This window comes from Paroedura picta, chromosome 16 (genome assembly GCF_049243985.1).
Source record: "Paroedura picta isolate Pp20150507F chromosome 16, Ppicta_v3.0, whole genome shotgun sequence".
Classification (NCBI taxonomy): Eukaryota; Metazoa; Chordata; class Lepidosauria; order Squamata; family Gekkonidae; genus Paroedura; species Paroedura picta.
Window position 1 is genome coordinate 6504949 of NC_135384.1, and position 25431 is coordinate 6530379.

The 25431-nt window shown below is 53.0% G+C and overlaps 1 protein-coding gene across 1 annotated transcript; it reads right to left on the reverse strand.

Annotated features, from left to right (window-relative positions):
- Positions 1-2360: 2360 nt before the first annotated feature.
- Positions 2361-23944, reverse strand: LOC143826010 (sacsin-like). Its single transcript, XM_077314498.1, has 8 exons — positions 23714-23944; positions 19435-19465; positions 18641-18728; positions 17420-17531; positions 17140-17286; positions 15273-16740; positions 14351-14439; positions 2361-13415 (listed from the first exon to the last, which is right to left on the reverse strand). The coding sequence occupies exons 2-8, from the start codon at positions 19455-19457 to the stop codon at positions 2638-2640; spliced, it is 12705 nt and encodes a 4234-aa protein (XP_077170613.1). The 5' UTR covers positions 19458-19465; positions 23714-23944; the 3' UTR covers positions 2361-2637.
- Between the last annotated feature and the right edge of the window lie 1487 nt (positions 23945-25431).

The following is a 25431-nucleotide window of genomic DNA, read 5'->3' on the forward strand; positions in this document are numbered from 1 at the left end:
GCGGGAAGAGCGCCACCGCAGGGCTCTGGGTGAAGAACTGAGATAAGGCGCCATCTTTACTGCGGGTGGGACAGCCAGCAGGCCCCCGCAGTCGCCATGTTTGAAACGGGTAACGAAGCGGGGGGGGGGGAGTCTGAGGCTCGGATTCGAGGTGACGCCCAATTTTCCTTTCGCCACACATCATTCGGGGTTCTTTTTTTTTTAAATTCAGAGGTAAGCGTCATTGGTAATGAGATCAGAACAGTGTCATGTTTGGGTAAAAGGGGGTAGTCACCATCAGGGCTGGGGTTCCCAACTTCCAGGAAGCACCTGGAGATTTCTCACCACTACTGTGGCTCTCCAGACATCCAAGATTTGTTCCCCTGGAGAAAATGGCTGCTTTAGAGAATGGAGTCTGTGCCATTCCCTGGAGGTCCGGGGACTACAATTCCCAAGAGTCCCTGCATCCTGGCAAGGGCTCATGGGAATTGTAGTCCCTGGAACTCTGGCGAGCCAGTCCCCCCCCTCCAGCTGTAGCATTATATCCTCCTGAGGTTGTCCCCCTGCCCCCCCCCCCCCACGTCTCCAGGTCGTTCCTAACCCAGAGCTGTCAACCCTGACTGTGACATCATTACTGCGGGAAAGTACGTTTTCGAAAGGTTAAATTTTTTCATTACAATTGTAGAGAAGACCGAGCAATAGTTCCTCAGCTCATCGTTTTCCGGTGTTTATAATCCCTTTGAGTCCTCAGTGTTGGGAATGTTTGAGTATTTTGTTTGGTTGTCACCACAGGCAGAAATTCAACAGGCAGCACTCATCTTTCTCCAAATCAGGGACAGGATTCTTGTGAGAATAAAACCGGAGACAGGAACGCTATGAGGGAGCAATTTCTAGTTGCCCCTTTTATGCAGTTTCCACTGCTTCTAACCCAGTCTTCAGAAGAAAGAAAAAAAAAACTTTCAACCTCAGACTGGAAACATCAGCCATGCGCCAAGTTGGGATAACGGGCCGCATGGTTAATTAAGTTAATGATAATTAGGGAAATTGCATTGTGTTCTTCTTATTGCTATCATTACAGTATTGTGGAAATGTCTATGCGCAGTCAGAGAATCTGCTCGAGGCAATTTATAAAGTAAAACATAATAAACAGTACATGTAAGTGCTTTGGACACGGAGACAAGCTTATGTAGTTGGTGCAGTGGCAAATTTCCTCACAGCCCGTTTTCCTGTCATTTTGAGGATGTGATGAGTACCTTTGCCGTGATATATTATTATACTAACATGCACCAGATTCTCTAAGTTCCCAGCTTTCATTTTTTAAAACTTGTCCATTTTGTTGCAGCATGGATATTTTGCAAGGAAAATGACCTAGACTAGGCAGTTTAGAAAAACTGAAGGTAAAACGACAGAGAACCTGATACACATTTTGACGCCACTGCATATTGAGATAATGCTAATAAATTCCCAATGTTTTACAAAAGAAAGCAAAACCCTCTGCAGCAGGGATAGGAAATAACTTGTTTAAGTAATTCCGACATCAGTGCATGCCATAACTGCATGAGTTTCTTTCCCATCCAAACCCACAATACCGATGTGCAAACTGATAGAAAGGTTATACAATAATGTGCAACTGTCAGTACTTTTGGTGAAGTATACAGTGGCATATGGCCTTATTTAGGAATGATAAAGACACTGCAAAAATAACGATTTGGACCAATTGGATTGGAGTCAACCAGCTTTTCTGCTAGTGAAAAAGGAAGATGAGTTTTCTCGTTATCCCCAAAGGCTCTGCTGGGAATTTTGGGACCAGAATGTATAAAAACCATGTGGACCGGGACATGCATTGTGGGGAATTGGGCAAGATCCATTGGGAAATCTCACTATGCAAACCTTAGAATAAAAAAGCTATTTGGACATGCATGTTATTATGGTACATGCATCCACTGGCAATATGGGGGTATACAAATCAATTAAAAGCTCTGAAAATGACAGCAAACAGTACAAACTGGAGCACCTTCCTTTCATTTGGTCATTCGTGCCATCTCATGAAGCAGGGCAGGATGAGGCTGCCAAAAGTTTTGGAAACTCAAAAGATTACATGTGAATTCTTTCCTCCTAAGTGTTGGCTGTCTCAAGACACTCTCTCTGTAAGCAAGGTGGTGGTGGTGGGGGGGGGGATAAGCCTTAGATACCTGGAGTAAGCAAAACAAAGGGATGCTAGAAGTCAGATGTGAACACCACGGTCAAGAAGTGTTTTTGGGCCGAAGATTGCTCCCTTTAAACTCGTGGAGAGCCCACAAATTCAAGCAGAGAGGGAAGTGTAGCTATCAGCACAATCTTTCTGCTTCCCCAAGTAAATTCAATTAGAAAACTAGCAGAGGTTTTTCCTTAGTGAATCGAATTTATTAAGTATCGCAAATAGAAAAAAGAACAAGAATCCCTGTAACATAAAACACACAAATTATGCAACAAAGCACAAACTCAGTGCCCCAAATTGCTCAATAGTGTGATGAAGCACTAATTGTCATTCCTTCTGCCTGCCCCCCCCGGCTCATTCCCCCTCCCCCACCGCCCGCATTTTAAGAAGTTTGATCCCAGGGTTCCCATTACAGGGAGTTTGTGCATGACAGGAACTAGTCTACTGAATAAGTATTCCTTTCACTTCTGGCCAAGCCACCTCTGCACTGTGTCTAGAATCTCCCTACCTAGCCGCAACACTTCCTTTTCTTGGCATGCGTGAAAGGCCTCGTTGGGAATGGTGGGTGGCAAGTGGAATTTGGGATACTGTGTTTTCTTGTCGCCCATGCCCTGCTGCCGAAGTTTGGACACCTGGTCGCGAATCGCACTCAGCTCCTGTCCGTGCGCCGCCACTTTAGCGGCCAGCATTGCAACGGACAGATTGCCGTCAAAGTGTCCGCCTTGCTTGTACTCAACAGCCGTGAGGGCCTTCTCCACCGCTCGGTACGTCTTGTAAAGGAGCCATTCTGTGCTGCCGTTCTCAACCTCGTTGGCCGCCGCCCGTAGGTCATACTCCGCTTGCCGTAGCCAGCGTCTCGCCTCCTCCGTGTCAGGGCACTTTGACTCTGTCCTACTCCTGTGAAAGGACCAGAAGTTGTATGTGAAATGGTTTCCGCCTCTTCCACTTTGTCTTTTCCTGGTGAATTCCTGACGCCTCTGCTGGTGTCGATGAGCTTGCTGGTCCCATTCACTCCAATAATGTGAGAAGTTCGGACTGCTTCCTTTGAAGGAGCCGTTTCCGTGGAAGGATCCACCCCAGCTGCTACCACCCTTGGGCTTTGTGTTGTTCTCCTTCTCCTCAAGTCTCTCCCTAAGGTACTTGAAGATTTCATTGGCCAAGGCCTCCTGACCTACGTTTTTATCCGGGTGGTAGCACAGGTAGAGTCTTCGGATGGCCTTCTTCCTCTCTTCCTCCGAGAGACTCCAAATCTCAGCTAGGCAGGCGTCCACTTTTGTCTTCACTTCGCTCAGTGGCTGCTGGTACCAAGTGCCACCACTCAAAACTGCAGCAGCAGGAGGAGCACCATCAGGGGGACTTTGCATCAACAGCAAAGCCTTGCTCGAGTTAAATGCCGGCGTGCAACGCTGGAAGTGGTAAAGGTCGTGGGTGCTGACCTCTAACTGCTGCCCATCTCCCACATCAATGCGGTACATATGCACCTGTCCAGCGCCACTCTTCTGCAGCCCCAGGTCCTCCAAGATCACAGCGTAGATATAACGTTCGCCTTGTACCGAAGGGTCCAAGCAACCCACGTACTCTCCTGGCATGAAAGAATGCAGGATGTTCATGTCCAGGCTATCGTGCCATTCCTCAGGAATCTCCTCCCCAGGATCGGGAAGCATGACGGCATCTCGGAGAGTGAACGTCTGGGGGGGCACTTCGTGTTCATCCAGCACTTCAGCAATTTCTTCTGGCTCTTGGCAAGCCAGAATCTCCCTAAGGACTTTCATGGCCTTCGTGCAAAGCCTCTCTCCAAGAAGCTTGTTCACTTCTTCAGCCAAAGTGTCTGAGATCTTCACGGCGGCTCGGCGGCTCAAACTCTCCTGGTGCAAAAGGTAGATGTGCTGCTTCCCATCTGGGGTCGTTGCAACGTACACCGTCTTGGCCTTTTGGCTCCCCTCCAAGCACTGTGACTGGTGAAGCATCACGGTGCCCAGCGTCTCACAGCAGATAACGTCCAGCTGCTCCACCGAGAAGAGTCCGACGTGTACCCTGTCAGCCTCAGCCTCCTTGTCGGCCTCCTTGGTTGTGTCCTGCCACCTGAGAAGGGCAAGAAAAGCATCCTGAAATTCGGGAGCGACTAGAAGTTCTTTAAGGCAATTCTGGAACTCACAGTGAACTCCACAGGAGCAGAGTTCTAGAGAGGACTCATCCAGTTGCACTCTGGTAATATCTGACAGTCTCTTGGGCTGCAGGGCTTTTGGCAGCAGCAACAATAGTTTCCTGAGGTTAAAGGTCTCGAGTGACGGGGAGTCACTGAAACGGTCCACTAGGAAGAGAAATGTACCTTGCAAGGCCTGGAGGGATTGGCCAGTGGCACAGTCGTTGAAGACTAGGGTATTCGATGGGTAAAGCTTCCCATCAGTGCAGAGCAGATGCAGTTCCTTCAGGTCCGAGAAGTCATTTTCCTTTGATTGCTCTAGAAGCTGGAAAAAGCACCGGCTGGCCCGTTTTACCGTTATAGTGAGGTTGGCTTGCAACGTGTCCTTCTGCACAGTCTCCCTGTAGATCCTGGCCAAGACACTGGCATAATGATGGATAGTGGGCTCAACTTTCACCCCAAAGTTCTTCAGAAGTTCCATGTAGGGAGTTAGATCTGGGATTAATCTGTAGAGGTATGGTCGGAATTCAGACCAATTGAGCAAGCTCACCACCACATGTTGGGCTTCGGCTACTTCACCACCGTCTACCAGCACCACAGGGAGCCCCTTGACATATCCAGTCTCTAATCTTTCCTGTTTCTGCAAGTAACCATACATCTGTTGAAGGACAGCCGCCCGAGTTTTCCTGGTTTCCTGGGTGCTGCATTCTGCCCGACATACATTGCTCAGATTTTTCAAGACCAGCTGGGCGGATAGGTTACATTGTACCTGTAGGCGTGACAGAATGGCTTTTGCGTTTTCCCCCATTAATTCAAAAGGAGACAGAATCACCGCTGATGTCCAAACTAGTCCAGCTTCCTTCCAAGTACATATAGAACCTTGAGGTGCCACTGGAGTGTCTTTAGTTACGAACGGCGAGTGGAGTTTGCATAGATCGTCACGGATGTGCCGAGGTGCCAAGAAGCGGAGCTTTGACAACCGATCCAAGAAGGCGTCTGATAAAGACTCGCTCTCCTTGCCAAGCAAATGTGACAGGAGTGCTTTTCGTTTGTCAGGAAGCCCACCGGACAGAGCGCCATGCTCCAATGCTTCGTCCTGAATCTGAACCGCAAACTGCAGGAAATCATCCTCCGTGACTTCAAACTTCAGGCCCACGTCCCTTAAGAACGTAGTCACTTCCCATCTGTTGCTTGACCCTATGGTCTTGTAGAATTCGTCCGGCACAAACCGAGAATCCAACCCCATCTCCCGAAAGAGATCAACATTGCTGTCGTAGAAGTAGGACGTGGGACGCAGCACATCTTCCTTGTCCCGGATGAAGGCGACACGTTGGAACTTTGCTACCACAGCCGCCTTCTGATCCTCGAAATCTAGATACAACGCCTTGATGAGAAAGAGTAACTTCACCGCCTCTATCAGACGGGCCTCTGGGAGATGAGGCAGACGAGGCAAGAGGAGTTTCACAAACTGCTGCAGATCGTTCATTACGTCGATACCCAAGCAGCCGCTCAGCTCTCTGTTCAGCTCGTGGTCTTTCAGTAAAACTGTCCCTTCATCTGTCTCGTAAAGCTCCCTGAACTTCCTGGACATCTCTGAGATATTGGACTCAAGCAAGTACACATTCTGGTACGAAGCCAGTGACACATGCTGTCCTTGATGAGTCTCAAATATTGGCAAGGCCTTCAGCATGTTGAGCGCCTCAGGCTCACTTGTTAACGTCTTCAAATCATTGCTCAGGAACCTCAAGAGAGATTCACATTCCCACTGTTTAAGCTCATGCCAGCGCAGCCTGGGCTGGGCAGCCAGCTGTGCCAGAACTGCAGCGGGATCATCTGTCTGAAGCAGTTGTGGCTCGATGCAATGCACGGTGAGGGCTACAGGCAGAAGAGAGTTGTCTAGCTTTGCAAACCCCAGCTTGTAGAGCACTTCAGTAACGCTCGACAAGTTGCTAGGCACGATTGTGTTAAGAGAATCAAGGGGAAGCAGCTTCTCACCGGAGCCACACACAGGGAGAACAGGCCAGCTTTTGAAGAGGGAAACTAGCTCTTGGAATTTCTGCTTCCTTATGTCCTTCTTGGAAGATGCACAGATTTGCTTTTCAAAGAACTCCCATACCTTACGTAGCCAGTCCCGACGCTCAGAGTCCGTGGCCCAGTCTTTCTGACTCAGTTTCTCTAGGATGTAAACAGCAGATTCACGTAGAGTGAATTCTTTCATAAACTTTCTCTCTATTAAGAGTTTCCTAGCCTCTGGGCTATCAATGCGGCAGGCAGAGAAACGATCCTGGTGGCTTGGGAAAAGTTTATCAACGCTGCTCAGGTAGACAGGGTCCTCCTGACGGAAACACCGGAGCACATTGTCCTGAGTTATCAGCAAGGGAAGACCTTCCAGGCATTCGATGTTCTTGGAGCACAGCCCTTGAAGGCAAAAGTTGAGAAGAGCGGAGCAGACGGAAATATTTTTCATAGGTGTTTGGTTTAGTGGGCATGGTGGACGCAAGTCAGGCAAACTCTTGAGGAAACGGCAGAGGGATGGTGAATCTAAGGTGAGGATGCCAACTCCTGCTTTGACAAACTGGTCACGGATTTTATGTAGATGCTGAAAGGGAGGGACTAAGAGCATGCCCAGCTTCTGGAGATAATTTTCAAGTAAACCAAACAGCTCTGATTGCAGGAAATAGGGATCTCTAGTTGGGTGTTCCTGGCACAGTGCACTCCAGGACACCTGCACCACCTCCATTCTGTGCACCAACCCCTTTTGGTAGACCGGCAACAGCGGAAGCTGCCTCTCCGACGCCAGAATGTACAGCCGGGTCACTAGCTGGTGCCAGAACGGGGGGACGTGGTCCGTCACAAGTGGGAAATGCCTCAAGTATTTGGACTCTAACATTTTCTGGCATTCCCTCAGGGAGGACGAAAGCAGCGGCGGGTTTCCCAGTGCCTCCCGCAGCTCCTCAAGCAGGTGGAGAAACAAAGGGGCTATGAGGTTCTGCAGCAGAAAGCTATTCCAGGCTGTCTCAGGGCTGTCCTTGTTGTCATCCTTCCGTAAGTCCCGCCGAGCAGAATCAACGTCAAAGTTCCCGTTGATGTGGACAGGGAGGCCGGTTTTCGCTGGCAGCGGCAGGGTGCAAAAGGCCCGGCCTGGTGCTTCCTCATTAAGACAAGCAGCCACACCGCCGTGCGGCAGCTGCATGCCTTCTACGGCGTCCACACTGTCTGCTCCTATTTGCCTACCGACTAGCCATTCACTGGAAGTCCCGGGCAAACTGCACTTCACCTTCATTCTGTAAAAGACTCTTACTGGCCCGCCCACATCTCTCCCTCCTGCTGCAGTGATTTCGCGGAACTGTTTCTGGTATTCTCGTCTCTCGGGCTCACCCCCTTCCGTCTCCACGCAGATTATTTCTTTGGGCGTCTTCTGCGTCTCCTCGATCACAGAAAAAACCACGCGGTGAACGTGGTTGAGGAACATCATGAGGCAATCTGCCTCTTCAGTGAGAGCATGAAACATACCGAGCATATCCTCCTCTGACACAGAACGCTGGCAGATAGGGGAGATGGCTGCCCCCGCAGGGGTACGCAAGGGCAATCGAAAAACAGTGCCATGTTCCAGATCAAACACGTCAGGCAGGAAGGTGTCATAAACATCTGGGAAGGTGTCCTTGAAATCTTTCCTGAGGCTGAACTTTCCTCCCGGAGAGCTCTCGTTCGAAATAGACAGGTAACGTAACGTGGGGTCGAAGACACACAGGGCGCTGTTGCTTGTCACGAAGGCAGGGCAGTCGGTCAAGTAGTAAACTGTGTTGAACCCCAGACCGTATTTGCCAGTAGCGTCCCGCCGTCCACGTTTACCACCAGAGCCCAGACGCTGGATCCCTTCTATGTCGCACATTTCAAAGGGCCGGTTATTGTAGATGCAGAGGGCTGGACCCTGGAGCTCTTTCCATTCATCACCAAAGACCCGGTCTGTCGGATGATGGCGCTGGTCCCAAAGGAAGTGTACGACGGTTGAGCCGGCATCGTCCGCGTTCTGCAGAAGCTCCTTCAGCACGTCCCGCGAATCGGAGTACTCGCGGAGGATGTTAGCTAACCGGGTACTGAGGTCCTCCTTGGCACCAAAATTCGTGGCCCACTGGGAAAGGCTCTCGATTTGCCGGCATTCCAGCATGTGGTGCCTCGTGGTGGGAATTCCACAGCGAATGGCAACTTCCCGCGAGATCGAGGGATGGCAAAGCAGAATCCCCTCCTCCCGGGGCACCCAGGGTGTGTCGTCAAAGAGCAGTTTGGGCAAGGGCCGCAGGATTTTGTCTCTGTCTGGGAAAGAGATGCCCTGGGCCACGAAGGAATCCAGCGGCTGGCCCTGTGGCAGGCTCCCCACTAGCCCTACTGCAATCAGCCCGATGACTAGGTCCATCTGCTCTTTGGAGAGGGCCTTCCCATCAGTCTCCTTGGCCAGCCCTCGCAACACTGCGGCGTAATCCTCCACTTTGAAAGTATTGGACACCCCCACGCAGCTCCACAGCTCCGCCTGCTGCTGGTATTCCTGAGGCAGTTGGAACAGGTACGGAGCAGCGTCAAAGGCCAAGCAGCAGGCCACCGTGCACACAGACACAAAGCTAGAACCCACCAGAACAAAGGGGAAAGTCTGTGCCTTTTGGGATACCTCCAACTTGCAAGATGTGTTCTTCTGCACTGCGTTGTTCAGGAAAACATAACATTTTTGTGCAATCTTAGCCAGCTCTGTCCTGTCCAGGGCATTGGAGCTACGCGATGCAGCCTCCAGCTGGGTTAAGACTGTGGCGGCTGGCGGCTGGCGACTCAGTCCTAAGAATTCCTTCAGTTCGCTGGACAGCTTTAAGCCTGCGCCAAGAGCCTGCTTGTGTAGAACAGGCTCAACAAAACCCACCAGCAGCTGCAACTTGTGGTGATAAAGCTGACTGGGGCAGCAGAGTGCGCGGCGGTTGTCTGGAAGCTCAGCTGGCAAGAAGGGAATTTCTCTGAAAGCCACTTGGACGGTGTTGCTGACTCTTTCCTGGACATGGTCCTCAAGGAGAGTCAGGACGTGGCGGGCACGCAGGCAGGCCACACTCGGGTCGTGGTGCCACAAGTCAGCCACAGTCCATGCTCGGTTCATCAGTTCCTCCATGGGGATCCAGTCGTGGGTCATCCCCAGCTGCACCAGACGCAGCAGCCTCTCTGGCTTCAGAAACTCTGCACCGGTGGGGAAACGGCCCTCTTCAGGCATGTAAAGTGGGGCGACGCGGTCACCGGGATGCACCAACCTGTCAATGCGCTTCAGCTGCTTGTCTGGAGAGGCAGGAACGCACGGCAGAGAGGTCAGGAGTTCATCCACACTGGCATCCTTCATATCCAGAGCGTGAAGAATCAGGGCATCACGATCCGCCGGTTCCAGCTCGGCTAAACGGGGCAAGACGAGCTCCCGGAGGAAGCGTGCCCAGTTGTAGGTGTTTGGAGACAGGACATCCCCGGAGATGCTTGTGCTGAAACCCGTCTTCACCCACGGCGGGAGATTTACAGCCATCTTTGGTTCAGGCAAGAGCAAAGCGAAGACCTGGGCCGCTCTGGAACTCAGCTGCTTCGTAAGGACAACATCTGCATCCAGGAAACAGGCATGCTGGGCTGAGCACCACCTCTCCCCGTCGGAGAACAGAATCGGCTGCTTCCCATCGACACCGTCCACTAAGGCTCGATAGAAAGCCTTGGCTGCTTCGCTGAAAGGATGCTTTGCTCTGTGGACGCTGGGCCAGAAAGTGTGGTACTCGTAGCCCTCCAGGACTCCTCCTCTGTGCATGTCTCGCAGCTGGCCCAGGGCCCCAAGCCAGGCGCCAGGCACCGAGTCCCGAAGGAGTGCCCTGTTCCACTGACCTTTCTCAGTGGAGTCCCACAGCCCTTTACGATTGCTGAGCACAGCAAAGGCCGCTGTGAGGTGCAGGGGGAGGCCAGACTCTACGGGAAGAGGCAGAAAGCAGAAGAGGCGGCCCTCAAAGTCCTCCAGGTTTGGGGTCCAGTGCCCAGCAGTGGCCGCGGGAACGAGGGGCAAAGCAACGCCGGCAACCGGTGGTGAGAAGCTGGGACTCTCCTTTGCTCCCTCTTGGTACAGTTTCAGGGCTTCCCCTGTTCCGGAACAGGAGTGCAGCAGGTAGTAGCTTACAGCAACCTCAGACTCCCGTGACGCTGTCAATCGCACAATATCGGAAGCATCCATTTGGGTCAGCAGCTCCCTGTACACCGTAGCCAACGGACGGGCGGCTTCTGGGGAACTGGCGCCTCCAGGGAGGTGGGCCAGCGACACCTCCTGCACACTGCGTAGGAAGACAAGCAGATCCTGGCACACCTCCTGGAAACCACACTGCAGGGCTTGGATTCGCTCGGGCCCAAAAGGATGGGAGCAAACTTGAGAGTCTTTTGCCTCCACTTCAGTGCGGAAGGGCAGGCGGATGAGCGTGCCTCGGTAGTCCTCTCCAACCCGACAGCCAAAGACGCCCTCGTAAGGCCGGAACTGCTCAGGGAAGACCGCGGCGGTTTGCTGGCTCAGCTTCAGGCGGATGCCCGGCCGGGATGGGTCGCGGATGTGCTTCCGGAGGTGGGCGACGTTGGGGTCAAAAAAGAGGACCGTGCGGCCGCTGAGAAGCGAGGGGGCATCCGTCATGTGGTACACGGTGCAGAACCCAAGCCCAAAGCGGCCGATTTTGCCTCGCTGGTTTTCTTTGGTGGCTGCGCCAAGGCGGATGAGGTTCGTGAAGTCCGCCTCGCTGAACAGGGCATCGTTATGGGCCCAAAGGGCTGGGCCCTGGCAGGCAGCCATGCCGGGGTCCAGGAGTCCTTGTGCGGTGCCGTTGTGCCCCCGCAGGTCGACTAAGAAGCGGCAGATCCCGGCGCCAGCGTCCTCCGCATTCTGCAGCAGCTCCTGAAACACGTCCGCGTCCTGGCAGTACTCGCGAAGGATGTTCCGGATCCGGAGGGTGATGGGCTCCGAAGGACCCCAGGGCTCAAATAATTCCAAGCCGGACAGCCGAGCGCTCAGCATCTCCACGTGAAAGAAGACAGCCGTGGCCGGCGAGACAGCTTCATGCACCAAAGCAGGTGGGTCTCCATCCAGGTCAGCGAGTCGCGCACGGTCCATATCGCAGTACAGCGCCGAGCTGGCTGGGAGCAGAGCAAAGCCAGCACGTCCCGGAACTTTCGTAGGCATCAGCATCTCCCTTTCCCCCTGGTATTCCCGGTCTCTGAACCAATCCAAGGCAGCCACCACGAGGCGCAGTTCTGCTTGCGTGCCCGCTTGCGGACAGGCATCGATCCGATCCGCCAGTTCGTACAGGGCCCGGCACACGTCTTCCTCGTCGGGCGACCGACGGACGCCCCAGGCCGCAAAGAGCTGACCGTAGTGCTGGAAGTCTGAGGGCACTCGCGGCATCAGGGCCGCGAGGTCCAAGCCGTCGGGGTAGCCCATCACCACGTCCCCAGGCAGGGAGAAGCCATCCCCGTTCCACACCACGCGGCCCACTGGGGGGTCCTGGAAGTCCCTCAGTCGCTGCTGCATGTGCTGATAAATGCTGTGCAGCAGTGGAATTAATGCCGGAGTCCCTGTGGGTTGATAGTCCCTTGACAGGCAAGCTAGGTTCTCTCCCACCTTCTCCGGCGGTGGCGGCTGCTCCAGCCCCAAAGCCGTTGCGGCTTGCGGACGAAAAGCACTCGTCAGTCCCATGACCAGCCCCACGAGAGCGGTGAAGTTTGCCGAGCGAAGGGTTTCGGGTGCAATGAAGGGGCCAGCTGGCACGTGCCTGGAGGGGTTCGTGGCAGGCACCCAAGCCAGGCGACGCAGCCGCTCCAGCTCCTGTGGAGACAAGCATGAGAGCAGAGGGGTCTCGTTGCAGACTTGGATGAGGGCCTGCGATTTGGCGCCAGCCACCGCAGCCTCCTGGCACTGGCTCACGTCCTGGGCAGCAGTCAACGCATCGGCCGGAGAAACAGCAGCGAGGTGAGACTTCAGCCCCAGAGCACGGAGGCCCTGCAGGGTTGCTGGCTCCCGGAAGGGCCCGCTGGGGAAGCAGTGGGGTCTCAACAAGGCCCGCAAAGTGGAATTGTCCGGGTCATAAAGATCAGCGGGCCGGGCCAACTCTCCAGACCCACAGTCCACAAAGGGCAAGTCCCGGCAGAGCTCTCGCAGTTCTTGGCTCTGGCTGAAGAGGGCGTCGGCGTTGCGCAGCACCCAAACCATGACTTCCCGGGCTTCTTGTGTCCGCCCAGCATATGCCCCCTTCTTCACTGCTTTGACACACAGAGTCCCCAGGTCTGGCGCCCTGAAAAGCTCTGCCTGGAGATTCAAAAGCAGGCGGCGCTCAGCTTCGCTATGGCATAGCAACACAGGCTGTGGAGTCCACAGGTCCTCGGGCACCGGTGGGACCAGGTTCTTCTCCAAAGCCAGGTGGTTCTGAGCCGGCACCAAGCAAGGCGGCCCAGGTGGCAGGAGGGAAGGCATCTTGAAGAAGAGTGGCAACGCCCTTAGGACTTCTGTCTCTTCCTGGGAAAGAGATGCGGCTGCCGAGAGAAATGTACTCAAGCTCTCGATTTGGTGTTTGGGCAGACGGGCCAGGCGGTCAGCCACAGACGAAACCCCCAAGTGGGCAAAGGCCTGCAGGGCGCCACCGGCTGTGGGTTCTAGGATGTACTCCTTCAGTTGTTGGTGGGACCAGGTTGGCTCCCAGCTCGGGATCACAGTGCACCCCAGCGCCTTCAGAACGTCAGCTACCTCGCCCGACAAGCTGTATCTGTCGTGGCTCCGGAAGAGAAGGGCAGGCCGTGGCAGCAGCCGTGCCAGCTCGATGCCGTGGGGAGCGTTGTTCAGAGGAGTCAACGGGATCAGCGGGCAGCCCTCGAAAGGCACCAGGGAGGAAGTGTGGCCATTCAGGAAAGCCCAGAAAGTGGCAAGCCACTCCAGAGGGGGTTGTTGCAGGATCTCCTTTGGGCACCAAGCCACGGGGGTCGAATGACAGCTGACCCAGTCCTGGGGGAGAGCCGCACGAATGTTCTGCTCGACAGCACATCGATCCAAGGCGACCAGGTTTCTGAATAGCTCTGGAAGAGGGGGAGGAAGGAGGAGTATTAATATTATCAGTTTCATTTATGGCCTAGCCTTTCTGACAGCGACTCAGGGCAGGTTACAAACCATGAAAAGCCAGTCAGACAGCAGAGACCTACAAGGCCCATGGGCAGGCTCTCTCGATCTTTTTACCACCGAGAAATCCCTGAAGCTTCCTTCAGGCTTTGAGAAACCCCAGAAGAGGTGCGGCCATGCAGAATATGGTTGGGAAGCTGAGCTGGGGACACGCCCACCTGAGGCCCCTCCCCTTCCCACCACCTCCAGGCCCATCCTTGGCCATTTGGGGAGAGGGAGGCAGGTTGACATGACCATAGATGTTCATATCCTCTTTTTTTTTTATTATATAGATTTTTATTTTTCACTTCAAATGAGAAGAGAGTAAATCTACATGAAATACGTTCATATAAACATTATCTAAATTATACTCTAAAGACGTTTTAGTATATAACCCTCCTCTATCCCCGTATAGCTTAACTTCTAGCAAGAAAGCAAGAGCGGCTTCTCATGCAGCACAATCCCGAGATCTCTACGAACCAATAGCTGATCCAGCAATACTTGACGGTGCAGGCCCAAGCCCTAAACAGAGCGCGAACAAAAGGCACCACCAGATCCTATGTCTGGTGCTTTCTGATAAAGAGCAGGAGAAAAATGTGATGTAGATTCAAGGATCTAGGAATCCTACACAAGTGCAAATCGACATGCTGTGATCTTTCCACGCAGGGATTCACACTCTCTCCTATGCATGTTGCTTTTGATTTCCCTCTCCTACGATTTTCCATTCCTTCCCTCATCCGGTTTCTTCCCTTTGGCTTTCAACCAAAAGACACCACTTAAGAGAGTCGGGGGACCCCGACTTGGGGTCATCCCTGGGAGTGTTTGGGTGGCAGTCTCTTGGCCGAAGGGGACTTACTTTCTTGTGCGATCGCTTGCAGAGGCTTCAGCAACTCAGGGTCCAGATCCTCGGGCAGAAACTGGTCGGCCAGGCCAGGCAAGAGGATCCTGCAACAAAACAAAACAGAAAAGGAGACATGGTACAAAATATGATAAGGGCATGGGAAAGTGGAAAAGCTCAGAGGCCGTTTTCCCAGGATGGGGCTAAACCGGACCAGAAGGTGTCAGGGAGCCTCTAAACGCAGTGCCCAGTTACTGAAGATGCTCTCAATATAAAGCTACCTGTTCTTCTCTCATAAATCTATTATTTATTATTATTTGGATATTTGGATTTTTATTCCTGCCACTCCCGGAACCGGCTCGTGGCGGTTTACAAATAATCCACAATTAAAAACACCAATGAAACCCCATTAAAATCAACAGGACATAAAATTACAATAAACGAACAAGAACATGGCAGTATAGATCATTCCCCCCCCCCATAACCACAGTCGAGGAAATGGCAAGAGGGAGTCATAACCCAATGCCATAGATGGCCCTGGCGTACTACTGTTTAGCACTGAGGAGGCCCCCGATCTGATCTTCCTCTCGACCCCAGCCTCAACCATAGACCCGGCGGAAGAGCTCCATTTTGCAGGCCCACAGCTCTTCCAGGAGCTCATTCCACCCGGTGGGGGCCAGGACTGAAAAGGCCCTGGCCACATACAAATGTGGACTGGTCATCCTCTGTTCTACTCTGATGAGACTTTATTGTTTTGAGTACAACAGACCACAAGTCATCCCTCCATGTGCAGATCTGTCAGCCTCACGTTCTAGAATTCACAACCAGGATAGGGCAACATCTACAATTTGGACCGTGTATTAGGGAGAGAGGTTGCTACGGGATAGCAAGAAGAATACAGGCACGCTGAATGAACTGTAGGGCTAAGAAGGCGGCTCACCTAGGGAAGCTGCAGCTCTCGACAAACACAACCTCAGCAGAATCCCCAAAACTGGCAAAGCGCCCACTGGCCATGGGCACCAGTGGCAGATCTTTCAGAGCCTGATAGCACCCATCTCCAGCCACGTACTCCAGCAACAACAGCTTCTCCGGGTTGGATATCTCACTCCAGATGTCGATGGCCTTTCTCAGGGTCTCTCTCACGAATCCTGCGGTCGCTTCCTGCACTTCGGCCCTCCCTTCAGCACCCAGTGCCAGTGCTCGACGCACATGAAGAGGGGCATCCGCCAGCAGAGACCCTGCCAAGACCAGGGCCTTCTGTAGCGCCTGACCCACTGGTTTATCTACCACCTTCTGTGGCAAGATGACAGATTCACAGGGAAGGAGAAAACCGAGTTCCCTGTCTCTGACCCGCACCAGAAGTTTCATGTCCATCAGTCTCTGGCATATCCGAGCGACCAGGGCCTTGTAGCGGAGCTGCTGGCTTTGATCTGGATCTGGCCACGCCCCGTACGGATCACTAGGGCAGCCAGAGGCCAGGAGCAGGACTTGGCAATAAGCCACGGGCAGCATCTCTTCCATCAGCAGGTGGTTCCAACGGGCCTCGCCTCCTCGTGCTTGCAACCCCTCTTCCGACCACTGCACGTGTCTCCGGTCGTCCGTCAACTGGAAAGGGGCACTGATGTGCAGTGGCAGGCCCGTGGCATTCTCCTCCGTCGCGGGGAGCGGTAGGACGCAGCTGAGGCGGCCGGCGCACCCGCCTTGGAAGGGGTAAGCCAAGGACAGGACCGGCTCAGAGCTCACTGAATCCGCGAGATGCCAGATTTCTGGAAAGGCGTCCTTCTTAGCGGCTGCCGACAACACCAGCCAATCCCGACGGGTGGCCCGTCCAATCCCGGTGCCGCACAGGTCAAGCGTGGTGATGCTGGCGGTAGTATCCAGCTTGGCATCGTCTAAAAGGTCTGAGCGGCTGAGGAGCTCACTGGCATTCGGGCTGCTGTCTAGCCAACCCTCCGCAGCCTCTGGCACACAGCGGGGGATGCCTTGGTCCACACACAGCCCCCTAAGAGGATGTTTAGTGGCTTTGGCCTTCAGCAGTTCGCTGATAGAGCCGTCGGGTCCAATGAGGCCCAGCGTCAGCTGCCGGATGTTCCTGAGGAACAGCAGGCTGATGGGGGCATCCTCCAAGAAGGCGAGCAGCAGCTCCCGTGCCCGTTCCTGGCTGTAGAGATTTTCCGAGATCCCGGAGGGACTGCGGCGCAGGGGGAAACGGAAGAGGGTGCCAGGGAAGTACCCCTCAGCGGCTGGGCAAGGCCTCCCAAGCGACTGCAGCGCTGCCCAGAAAGGCTGGAACTGATCAGAGGCCTCTTCCCATTCGTCCACACCCCAAAGCTGACCCCCATCCCTTAAGGCTGTTTGTTGTGGGTCCAGCACTCCCAACCATTGACCGGAGAGCATCGATGGGAAATCTAGAGGGAGAGAAGGAAGGAAAGCTGATCACAAAGACGTCTGTGTTCTTACAAGCAGCACTTGTTCCATTTTAACTTCCCCAATTCTGCACAGCGCTGGATGCCTGACGAACATGAGGGCACAAGAGTGGGAAACGATTTACATAGCATCCCCTCCCCCCAAGAAAAAAGTGAAACCCAGGAACTGGATCCCCAGTTTTGCAGGATTTGATTCTTTACTGACACACGGTTTCAATTTTCACCCGCCCAGAAACTGAACGGGGCAAAGGGCTGCATCTCGTGCATAACCCTGCCTTCAACGTGAAAATCTGCCCCTTTGGGAGAATAGGTCTCCTTCTCAAAGCCCCTCTGGCTTTACAGCATGCCACCTCCCAAGTCCGGTGGCACGGAGCTTCTCACCTGTGATGTGATAAACCGAATTGAATCCCAGGCCAAACCTCCCGACCGTGGAGGGGTCGTCCACTTTGTGACTCAGGCCGGGGCTCTGGATCCCGTCCCAGTCCTTCTCAGAGAACAGGCCGTCATTGTAGGCGAGCAGCGCAGGGCCTAAGCGAAAGGGAAAGAGGTTGAGTAGAGGCCGGGTGTTAGAGCCACTCCTTGGCTCCCTGGAGCTAGGTTCTGCAATGTAATCCTTACATGGAACAGCCACCTCTGCCCCCATAAGATGCCCGGTTTGTACCTTGAGCGCTTGCCAGTCCCTCCGAGAAAAGCCTCTGGGTTCCAAAGTCCCGTTCATCATAGAGAAGGATCACGTCTTTGGCATTCGCATCATCCGCATTCTGGACCAGCTCCTTTTGGCAGAAGCAGGGAATTGATAACGGATTGAGAACACAGGTGCCCCCCTATTACATGGAATCTTTCCCCAGAAACCCAGTTGATCCAGGCCCTGAGTTCTACCTGCTGGTCTACAGGAATGCAACTGGATTTGTGTCCAATGGGGTTTTATGATGATTATTATTACTACTATATAATTGCTCTCCAGATTCAGAGCCCTGACTCGACTCGCCCAATCTCATCAGCTCTCGTTAGATAATCAGGGTCAGCCCGGATTGGTTTTTGGATGGGAGACCTCCAAGGAATACCAGGGTCATGACACGAAAGGAAGTAAAGATAAACCACCTCTGAACATGCCTTGCCTTGAAAAGACCACCAGGGGTCATCATAAGCCAACTCCTTAGAGCAGGGGTAGTCAACCTGTGGTCCTCCAGATGTCCATGGACTACAATTCCCATGAGCCCCTGCCAGCATTTCCTGGCAGGGGCTCAAGGGAATTGTAGTCCATGGGCATCTGGAGGACCACAGGTTGACTACCCCTGCCTTAGAGGCCATTCGGTTTTTTAGGACATGAGCTTTCAAGAGCAAACCTCCATGGTCTTTAAGGTGCTCCCTTATGAATTATGGGCACGCGCTAAGCCGCCTTCTATTGAACCAGACTGTTGCTCCATAAAGGTTTGGAATTATCTGTTCAAGGACCCTCCAGTCGAATCCCTTACTACCTGAGCCCATGAACTGGAGATGCTGGGGATTGAACCTAGGAGCTTCCCCCTACCAGAGGCCCTTCCATGGAGCCACAGCCCCTCCCCTCCGCAGCTCCGGATTACAAGGAGCCCAAAAGAGGGGAAGCAGGTGGATACACAGATTATCAAAGGAACAGCATGCACACACCTCCTACCCCTTTCAGAAAGGCTTAACAGGAGAGCGCAAGATCATTTTGGACTGCTTGCCAATGAGTCGTTGATCGGATTGACTGATCTACAATTGTGTTTATGGTCTCGCTGTTTCTTTTCCCCCCCTCCCTTTGCACATGCTATGAAAAGAGCTAACACGTTCTTCTAAGACGAGCCAACAAACAAGACCATCCTCATCCTGCCCCCCCCCCCATTCCAACTCCGGGACTCACTTTTAAGATCTGGCCCCCATCTGGGTATTTGCGGAGGATGCTCTGCAGGTATTTGAGGAACGGCGGTGACCTCTGGCGAAAACCCCTTCTGCGGAAAGAGACAGGCAAAAGGCACCCTCAGCCACAAGATGGTTCTAGATCGGCTCGTGTGCCTGCTCAGCACAAGTTCCATCAAGATGCCATAGAGCTTGGACTTATCATGGCAAACCGAACCATGGCTGATGCCTCCAGCTCAGCAGGGGCTCATGGGAATTGTAGTCCATGGATACCTGGAGAGCCACGGTTTGGCCACCCTTGTATACACGTTCTCTCCAAGCTAAACACACTGGACCTCGATGGGCTTTCAAACTGGAATTAACTCAGCCTGACGTCATAAGATCTCTGGCCTGGCTTGGTTAGGACACCTCTGAGGACGTCCAGGTTGGCTACACAGGGGCAAGCAACGACGAACCAGCTCTGTTCCCCTCTTGCTTTGAAAACCCCTTGAGAGATGGCCGTCAGTCAGGACTGACTTCTAGCAAGTTCCGCTACCGACTTGGCATACGACGGGACTACAGCTACAATAGAGGCAAATCAGAATGTAAAGTCCCCAGTCTACTTTCGGGCTTCTCCGAGCTCCGCTTTATAAATCCTCTCTTGGTTTCCGTGCTCTAGCAAGGAAGACAGCAAGATAAGCCGCGTGGTTGGCGCACCCACAGCGACTGCAGCTTCTGGTTCGACACGAAATCGGAATCCAGAACCCGCCAGCAGTGTTTATTTTATGCCCTCTCTAAGAAACCACTCCTTCCACTCACCTTTCCATCTTTTTCTGAGACATGCCGAAGCCTACAAGAATGGGGAGAGAAATACAGAGAATTAGGGGTTGCGGGGGAAGGAATTCCAATATAACGTCATATCTGCAGTTTGCACTCCTTCACTATCAATGCCGAAACAGTCAGGACACAATTACTAGGGATGCCAGCCTCCTGGGGGTGGCTGGAGATCAGCCAGAATTACAACCAATCTCTAAATGACAGCGATCCGTTCCACTGGGAAAAAATGGCTGCTTTGTGGGGTAGACTGTATGACATCATACACCCCAGGCCCCGCTCCCCAAATCTCCTGGAATCTCCTACCCTAGAACTGGCCACTCAAAAAACTGTTATGCACTTTAAACTCTCTTAGAACGCCTCTGGCCCAATGTGAATTAAGCAGAGGCATCACTCCCAATATCTGCATGCATTATTTTTCTGCCCTGCTGTGGTTTTGGTCATCTAGAAAAACAAACGAACAGAAAAGAAACCTGCAGAAACACTTTACCAGAAGTGAAACCGGATGAACATACAGACCAAGAGTGGTGACCCATTTTTCAACCGTTCAGCCTCGGGCACCTTTAGTAGCAAAGAATCCCTCTTAAACATGGCGGGAATTTCCAAACAAAACCCACTTCGGATTAAGCTACAATCGGCCATCCATCTTTGCAGCCAACAAGATGATAAGGTACAACAGAAGCTGGTGTGTTCCTGCCCCCAACGTAACTTCAGATACACTAAACAAAACTACAGAGAGAAACACTGTTCTCCATGCAAAACACCAAAGAACGCTGCTTTCAAAAACCAAGATACAATACACTGTTATAGGCGGAGGCTCTCCGAACTTCTTCTAGTTGTGAGTAGTTCCAAGGACATTATTATAGGGCTTAGAGTCTCCAATGCACCCTCTTTGAAAGGGAGATGCAGGCGGGTTGGTCTGAAGCACGAGAACCAAGTTTGAGTCCAAAGGCACCTTTAAGACAAAGAAAGTTTAATTCTGGGTAGAAACTTTCCTGTGCATGCACAATTCTGCAGATATACCCAAACAGATTTCCTCAGCCTGTACATATAGGTGTGTTTGGGGGGGGGGTGTGCTAGAAAGTGCCACTTATGCACCTTGATTCTAATTAGCTCTTCCTAACAACTAACACCCCCCCACAAACCTATAAATAAAGGTTGGGGAACTGTTTCAATTTATCTCAAGAAGCCTGCATGCACAGGAAAGGTTATATCCAGAATGAAACTCGATTGGCCTTCAAGGGACCACCCAGTCTCAAACTTTGTTTTATTTAAACAGAAGCTTTGAAATTTTAATTTTCCTTTTAGGAGCAAAAAGTCACTTCTACAGCAGACAAATTCTGCTAGACCTGTATCTGGTGCCTAGATGGGCCCCCTGCAACCTGCCGGGGGCTCACAATTCCTTTGAGTTGCTTTTAGCTTAAATTTGGCTCCAAGTTATTTCTCTGTCTTTCCCTCTAGCTCTGAGGAATGTCCACTTCCGAGATCAGAAGCCTTGGGGGGGGGGGGATGCCCCACTTATCAAGGCAGACTTTCTTAACCAGGGTTTCCTGAAGCCCTGGAGTTTCTTGATGTCCCTGGAAGGGTTTCCCCGAATGTATTTTTTCAATGTCTGGTGATATTTGGTGATATGACCATATTGGGTCATGTCGACCTCCCCCCTCCCCAATGACCACTGATGCGCCTGGAGGGGTCGCGGAGGGACCTCGGTTGGACATGTCCACAGCTCTGCTTCCCAACCATATTCTGCACAATTGCGCCACTCCTGGGGTTTCTCAAAGCCTGAAGAATGTTTCAGGGGCTTCTCAATGGTAAACGTTGTTCTATGTAAACGTTCTAAAATGTTTTATGTAAACTGCCCAGAGCTGTAGGGAAGGGCGGTATAAAAATCTAAATAAATAAAGAAGTTGAGGAAAGCTGTATTAACATTCCCCCCTCCAAGTCCCAGGTGCCCAGACTGATGTCATTGTACTCATATCCAATCAAGGTACACAGTTTGTGGGGCTACAGAACCTCACCTGAATTGGCCAACTCACCTGATCCTGTCAAATTTCAGAAGCTAAGCAAGGTTGGCCAATACAGCCTCTGCATATGTTTGAGTGTGATCCTTAAACCAAGCCATTTTTATACACTATATTTCGGCCCAAGTTATTTTTGGATCTCAGGGCATAAAATCGACACGAGATACACGGGGTGGCCATTTCTTATAAATACTTTAAAATAAATAAGCTAACCCAGACCAAGATCTACTTAGGGCATTCTACGATTTTGCAGAATATTTTCTGACTCCCCCCCCCCCAGCAGTTAACCTTTTACAGAGGAAATCAAAGACATGCCAACCAAATTTTCTTAAGCAAACAGACTGAGCTTTTTACAGGAAATCATCTGTTCCCGCTAGTAGCTTGACGGGGTGCCAACTTCTAGCCTCCATTCTTAACAGCCAGATGGGTAAGCAGACCTCTGGACTGTTCTTTTGTTTTAAAAAAGATGAACCTCCAGCGTCTGCTTTCCGGCTATTAAACTAGAGCAGTGGTTCTCAACCTGGGGGTCGGGACCCCTTTGGGGGTCGAATGACCCTTTCACAGGGGTTGCGGCAGGGCAAGCAGCTTGGCAGGGGAGGCATCCACACAACAGCCTTGCAGGGTAGATCGAGATTGAGCGTTTGTCTGTCTGGAGCAGCAGAAAAGAGCGAGATCAGCACGGTGGGACAAGAGGCAGAACTGAACTGAGAAACACAGGAAAAAGTGAATTTCTGTGAAAGAACCCTTGCATAATTTTATGGTTGGGGGGGGGGTCACCACAACATGAGGAACTGTATTAGAGGGTCGCGGCATTAGGAAGGCTGAGAACCAGCAAGCAGCTAAATACCAACAGCTGAGGCATCAGAGGGATGTAAAGATCTGGACCCTCCATCATTTTTAAAAAGTTTTGTAACATCTGAACTGAGGATGAGATGGACAACTTGCGTAACGCTTTGTGTCCTTCTGGGTGACCCTAATAAAAGGGCAGTCATCACATGGGTTTCGTTTCTGTTCTAGAAATGCACGTGTCCTTTCCCCATTGGGCCTCGTACAGACAAGAAGACAACGGGAGGGGGCAACTCTGGGTGCATCTTGTACAGCCCCAGTGAGCAATTGGGATGCCACTGTCCAGACCCCACGTAACCCAGCAACAAATCAAGGTAACATTAAGCCCTCCCTTCTTCAGGATATCTTCACAGTGACCTGGGAAGCAGGAGAGCCGGGTTTTCTACCCTGCTTTTCATCCTTCACCCGGCGGCTTTTAACCTGGAGAACCGGGTTCGATTCCCCCACCCCTCCACAAGCAGCCAGCTGGGTGATCTTGGGCCAAAGACCTAATAGAGTGGTTTTCACAGAGCTGCCTGACCTCCCTCAGCTTGTGGGGAGAGGGAGGGAAGGCGATTGTCAGCTGCTTTGAGACCCCTTTGGTTAGTGAAAAGTGGGCTATAAAATAGCTTTTCTTCAACCTCCAGCTAAAGGGGCCATCAGCCCATGCTGGGTCATTGGTTCGGTCCTATCAAGACCCCCTCCCCCCCACTGGAAGCAAACCCGACGACTCTTCCGGCTGGAAGTTGCCTTAAACCAGCCTCTCTTCCCAATATCCCCCTCCCTTTAGGGATGTGATTGTCAAAACACGTGTGGGCACCTCAATAAATCTGGTGAAGCCAGGCTCAAGAAGGCTTATGCCTCAGTGATTCTGTCTGGGACCACGGGGTTCCCCTTCTATTTCTCCGGCTAGAAGCGATGAGTCCACCCAGCAAGCTCCCAGACCGACTGGGGGGCAAAGCCCGAATAGAGAGGCCTTTGGGGCTTGGAGATCTCCCGGAATTCCGGTCAACGGGAATCCGATCCCCTGGAGGGAATGGCTGCTGCGGAGGGTAGACATTGCACCCTACTGAGGACCCTTCCCTAGTGGGGCTTCCCCCCACCCTCCCGGCTCCACTCCCAAATCTCCAGGGATTTCCCACCTGGAGGTGGCAACCCCAAGGCCCACCCTGCCTCTCCCCAGCGCAACGCTAACCTCCAGCGCACCGCTTCGACCCTTCTGAAGGCGGCAAAGGACGCAGCCCTGCCAAATGCCAGTTTAGGGGGAGAAAATCCTCCCTCCGGGCCGAGGCAGACTTTTCGCCCCTATTTATCCTTCCCGCTTTAACTCGTAAGAAGGGGGGTCGCCCCTCCACACACCCACGGAGACCGGCTGGAAAAGCACGGCGAGAGAGCCTCCCCGATCAGGAGCAGTGTACCTCTAAATGAGGTTCGCCGCCGTCGCGCCTCGGAGCGGGCTTCCCCGGAGGCGTGCTAGAAGCAGGACTCGCGGATGGGCGGCGACAGGTAGCTAATCCACCCGGCGTAGCGCAGCTTCTCCGCCTCCTCCTCGCCTCCTGACCGTCCCGGGATCGCAGGAGGCCGATGCGCTTTCCCCGGCCGACGCCCACTGGCGGAAGAGCGCCTCGTCCTCGGCCGGCTTTTAAAGCTGCCGACGGTTTCGCTTCTGTCTGCTGCAAAGCGCAAGGAATGGAAACCGAAAGCAGAGCCGCGCTCTCGGCACGAAGACGCCCCCGGGCGAGCAGGGAGGGGGGAGCAGATCCGGCCCTCTCGAAACCGCTGGGAGTGAGCCGGGCCTGGGGTTGTGGTCGTCGAGAATAGAGATTTGGGGCAAGACAGGGACCTCAGTGGGGCACAAGGCCACGCAGCGCCCCCTCCAGCGCAGCTCTTTTCTCCCGGGAACCCTTCTCTGGAGATGAGCTGTGGTTCCCAGGGATCTCCAGGTCCCGCCTGGAGGCTGGCAGCCCTAGTGGGGGTGGATCTTGGTGTCCTGGCTAAGAGCGGTGGTCTCTAATCCCGAGAGCTGGGTTTCCTTCCCCTCTCCTCCAACACACGCAGTGACCTAGGGTTAGTCCCAGTTCTCTCTATGTTGTTTGCACAGAGCAGTTCTGCCAGGGCTCTCTCAGCCCCACCTGCCTAACAGGGTGTCTGTAGCGGGGAGAGGAAGGGGCAGTGAAAAGCAGGGTATAAAACGCGACGTCTTCTTCATCTGTGTCTCCACTTTCAAAGAAACGCATTTGCAAGGGCAGCCTGAATTGTGGTGGTGTCCAATGAGTCAACACCATGGAGGCGTTTCTGTATGTGAAGCGACCCACAGAAGCGCAACATAGAGCCCTCAGGGAGCATGAGTGCCATCGCCCCCCCCCCCCCTCCAGGGGAAAGGATGTCTGATCTGGAGATGAGCTGTAATTTCAGAGGATCTCCAGGTCCCAGCTGGAGGCGGGCATCCCTGAAATACAAACCAGGTTGAAGCAACTGACCTAGTCAAAGGTCAGACTGGCATGCCTTTTTTGACGTGGATGTTATTCTAAAAACATTCATTTCCCGGCAGCTCAGGGTCTGCTGGCTGCCTCTCTATTTCCCCAAGGTGCAGAAGAAGAAGAGGATGAAGAGTTGGTTCTTAGATGCCGCTTTTCTCTACCCGAAGGAATCTCAAAGCGGCTTACAATCCCCTTTCCTCTCCCCACCACAGACACCCTGTGAGGTGGGTGAGGCTGAGAGAGCCCCGATATTACTGAAGAAGAAGAAGAGTTGGTTCTTGTATGCCACTTTACCCAAAGGAGGCTCAAAGTGGCTTACAGTCACTTTTGCGTCCTCCCCTCAGGACACCCAGTGAGGTGGGTGAGGCCAAGAGAGCCCTGATATTCCAGCTTGGTCAGAACAGCTTTATCAGTGCCGTGGCGAGCCCAAAGTCACCCAGCTGGCTGCACAGGGGCGGGGGAGCGCAGAATCGAATCTGGCATGCCAGATTAGAAGTCCGCGCTCCTAACCACTACACCAAGCTGCTAGGAGCATTTTAAATTTGGGCAGCGGCTCCCCTGCTTCAGGTCAAGGCACTCCTGCTGCAACATTTAATTCTCCCCCTATTCAGTGCTTAACCAAGGAGGCAGTACTGAGCGACTTCCTCAGGAGCAGG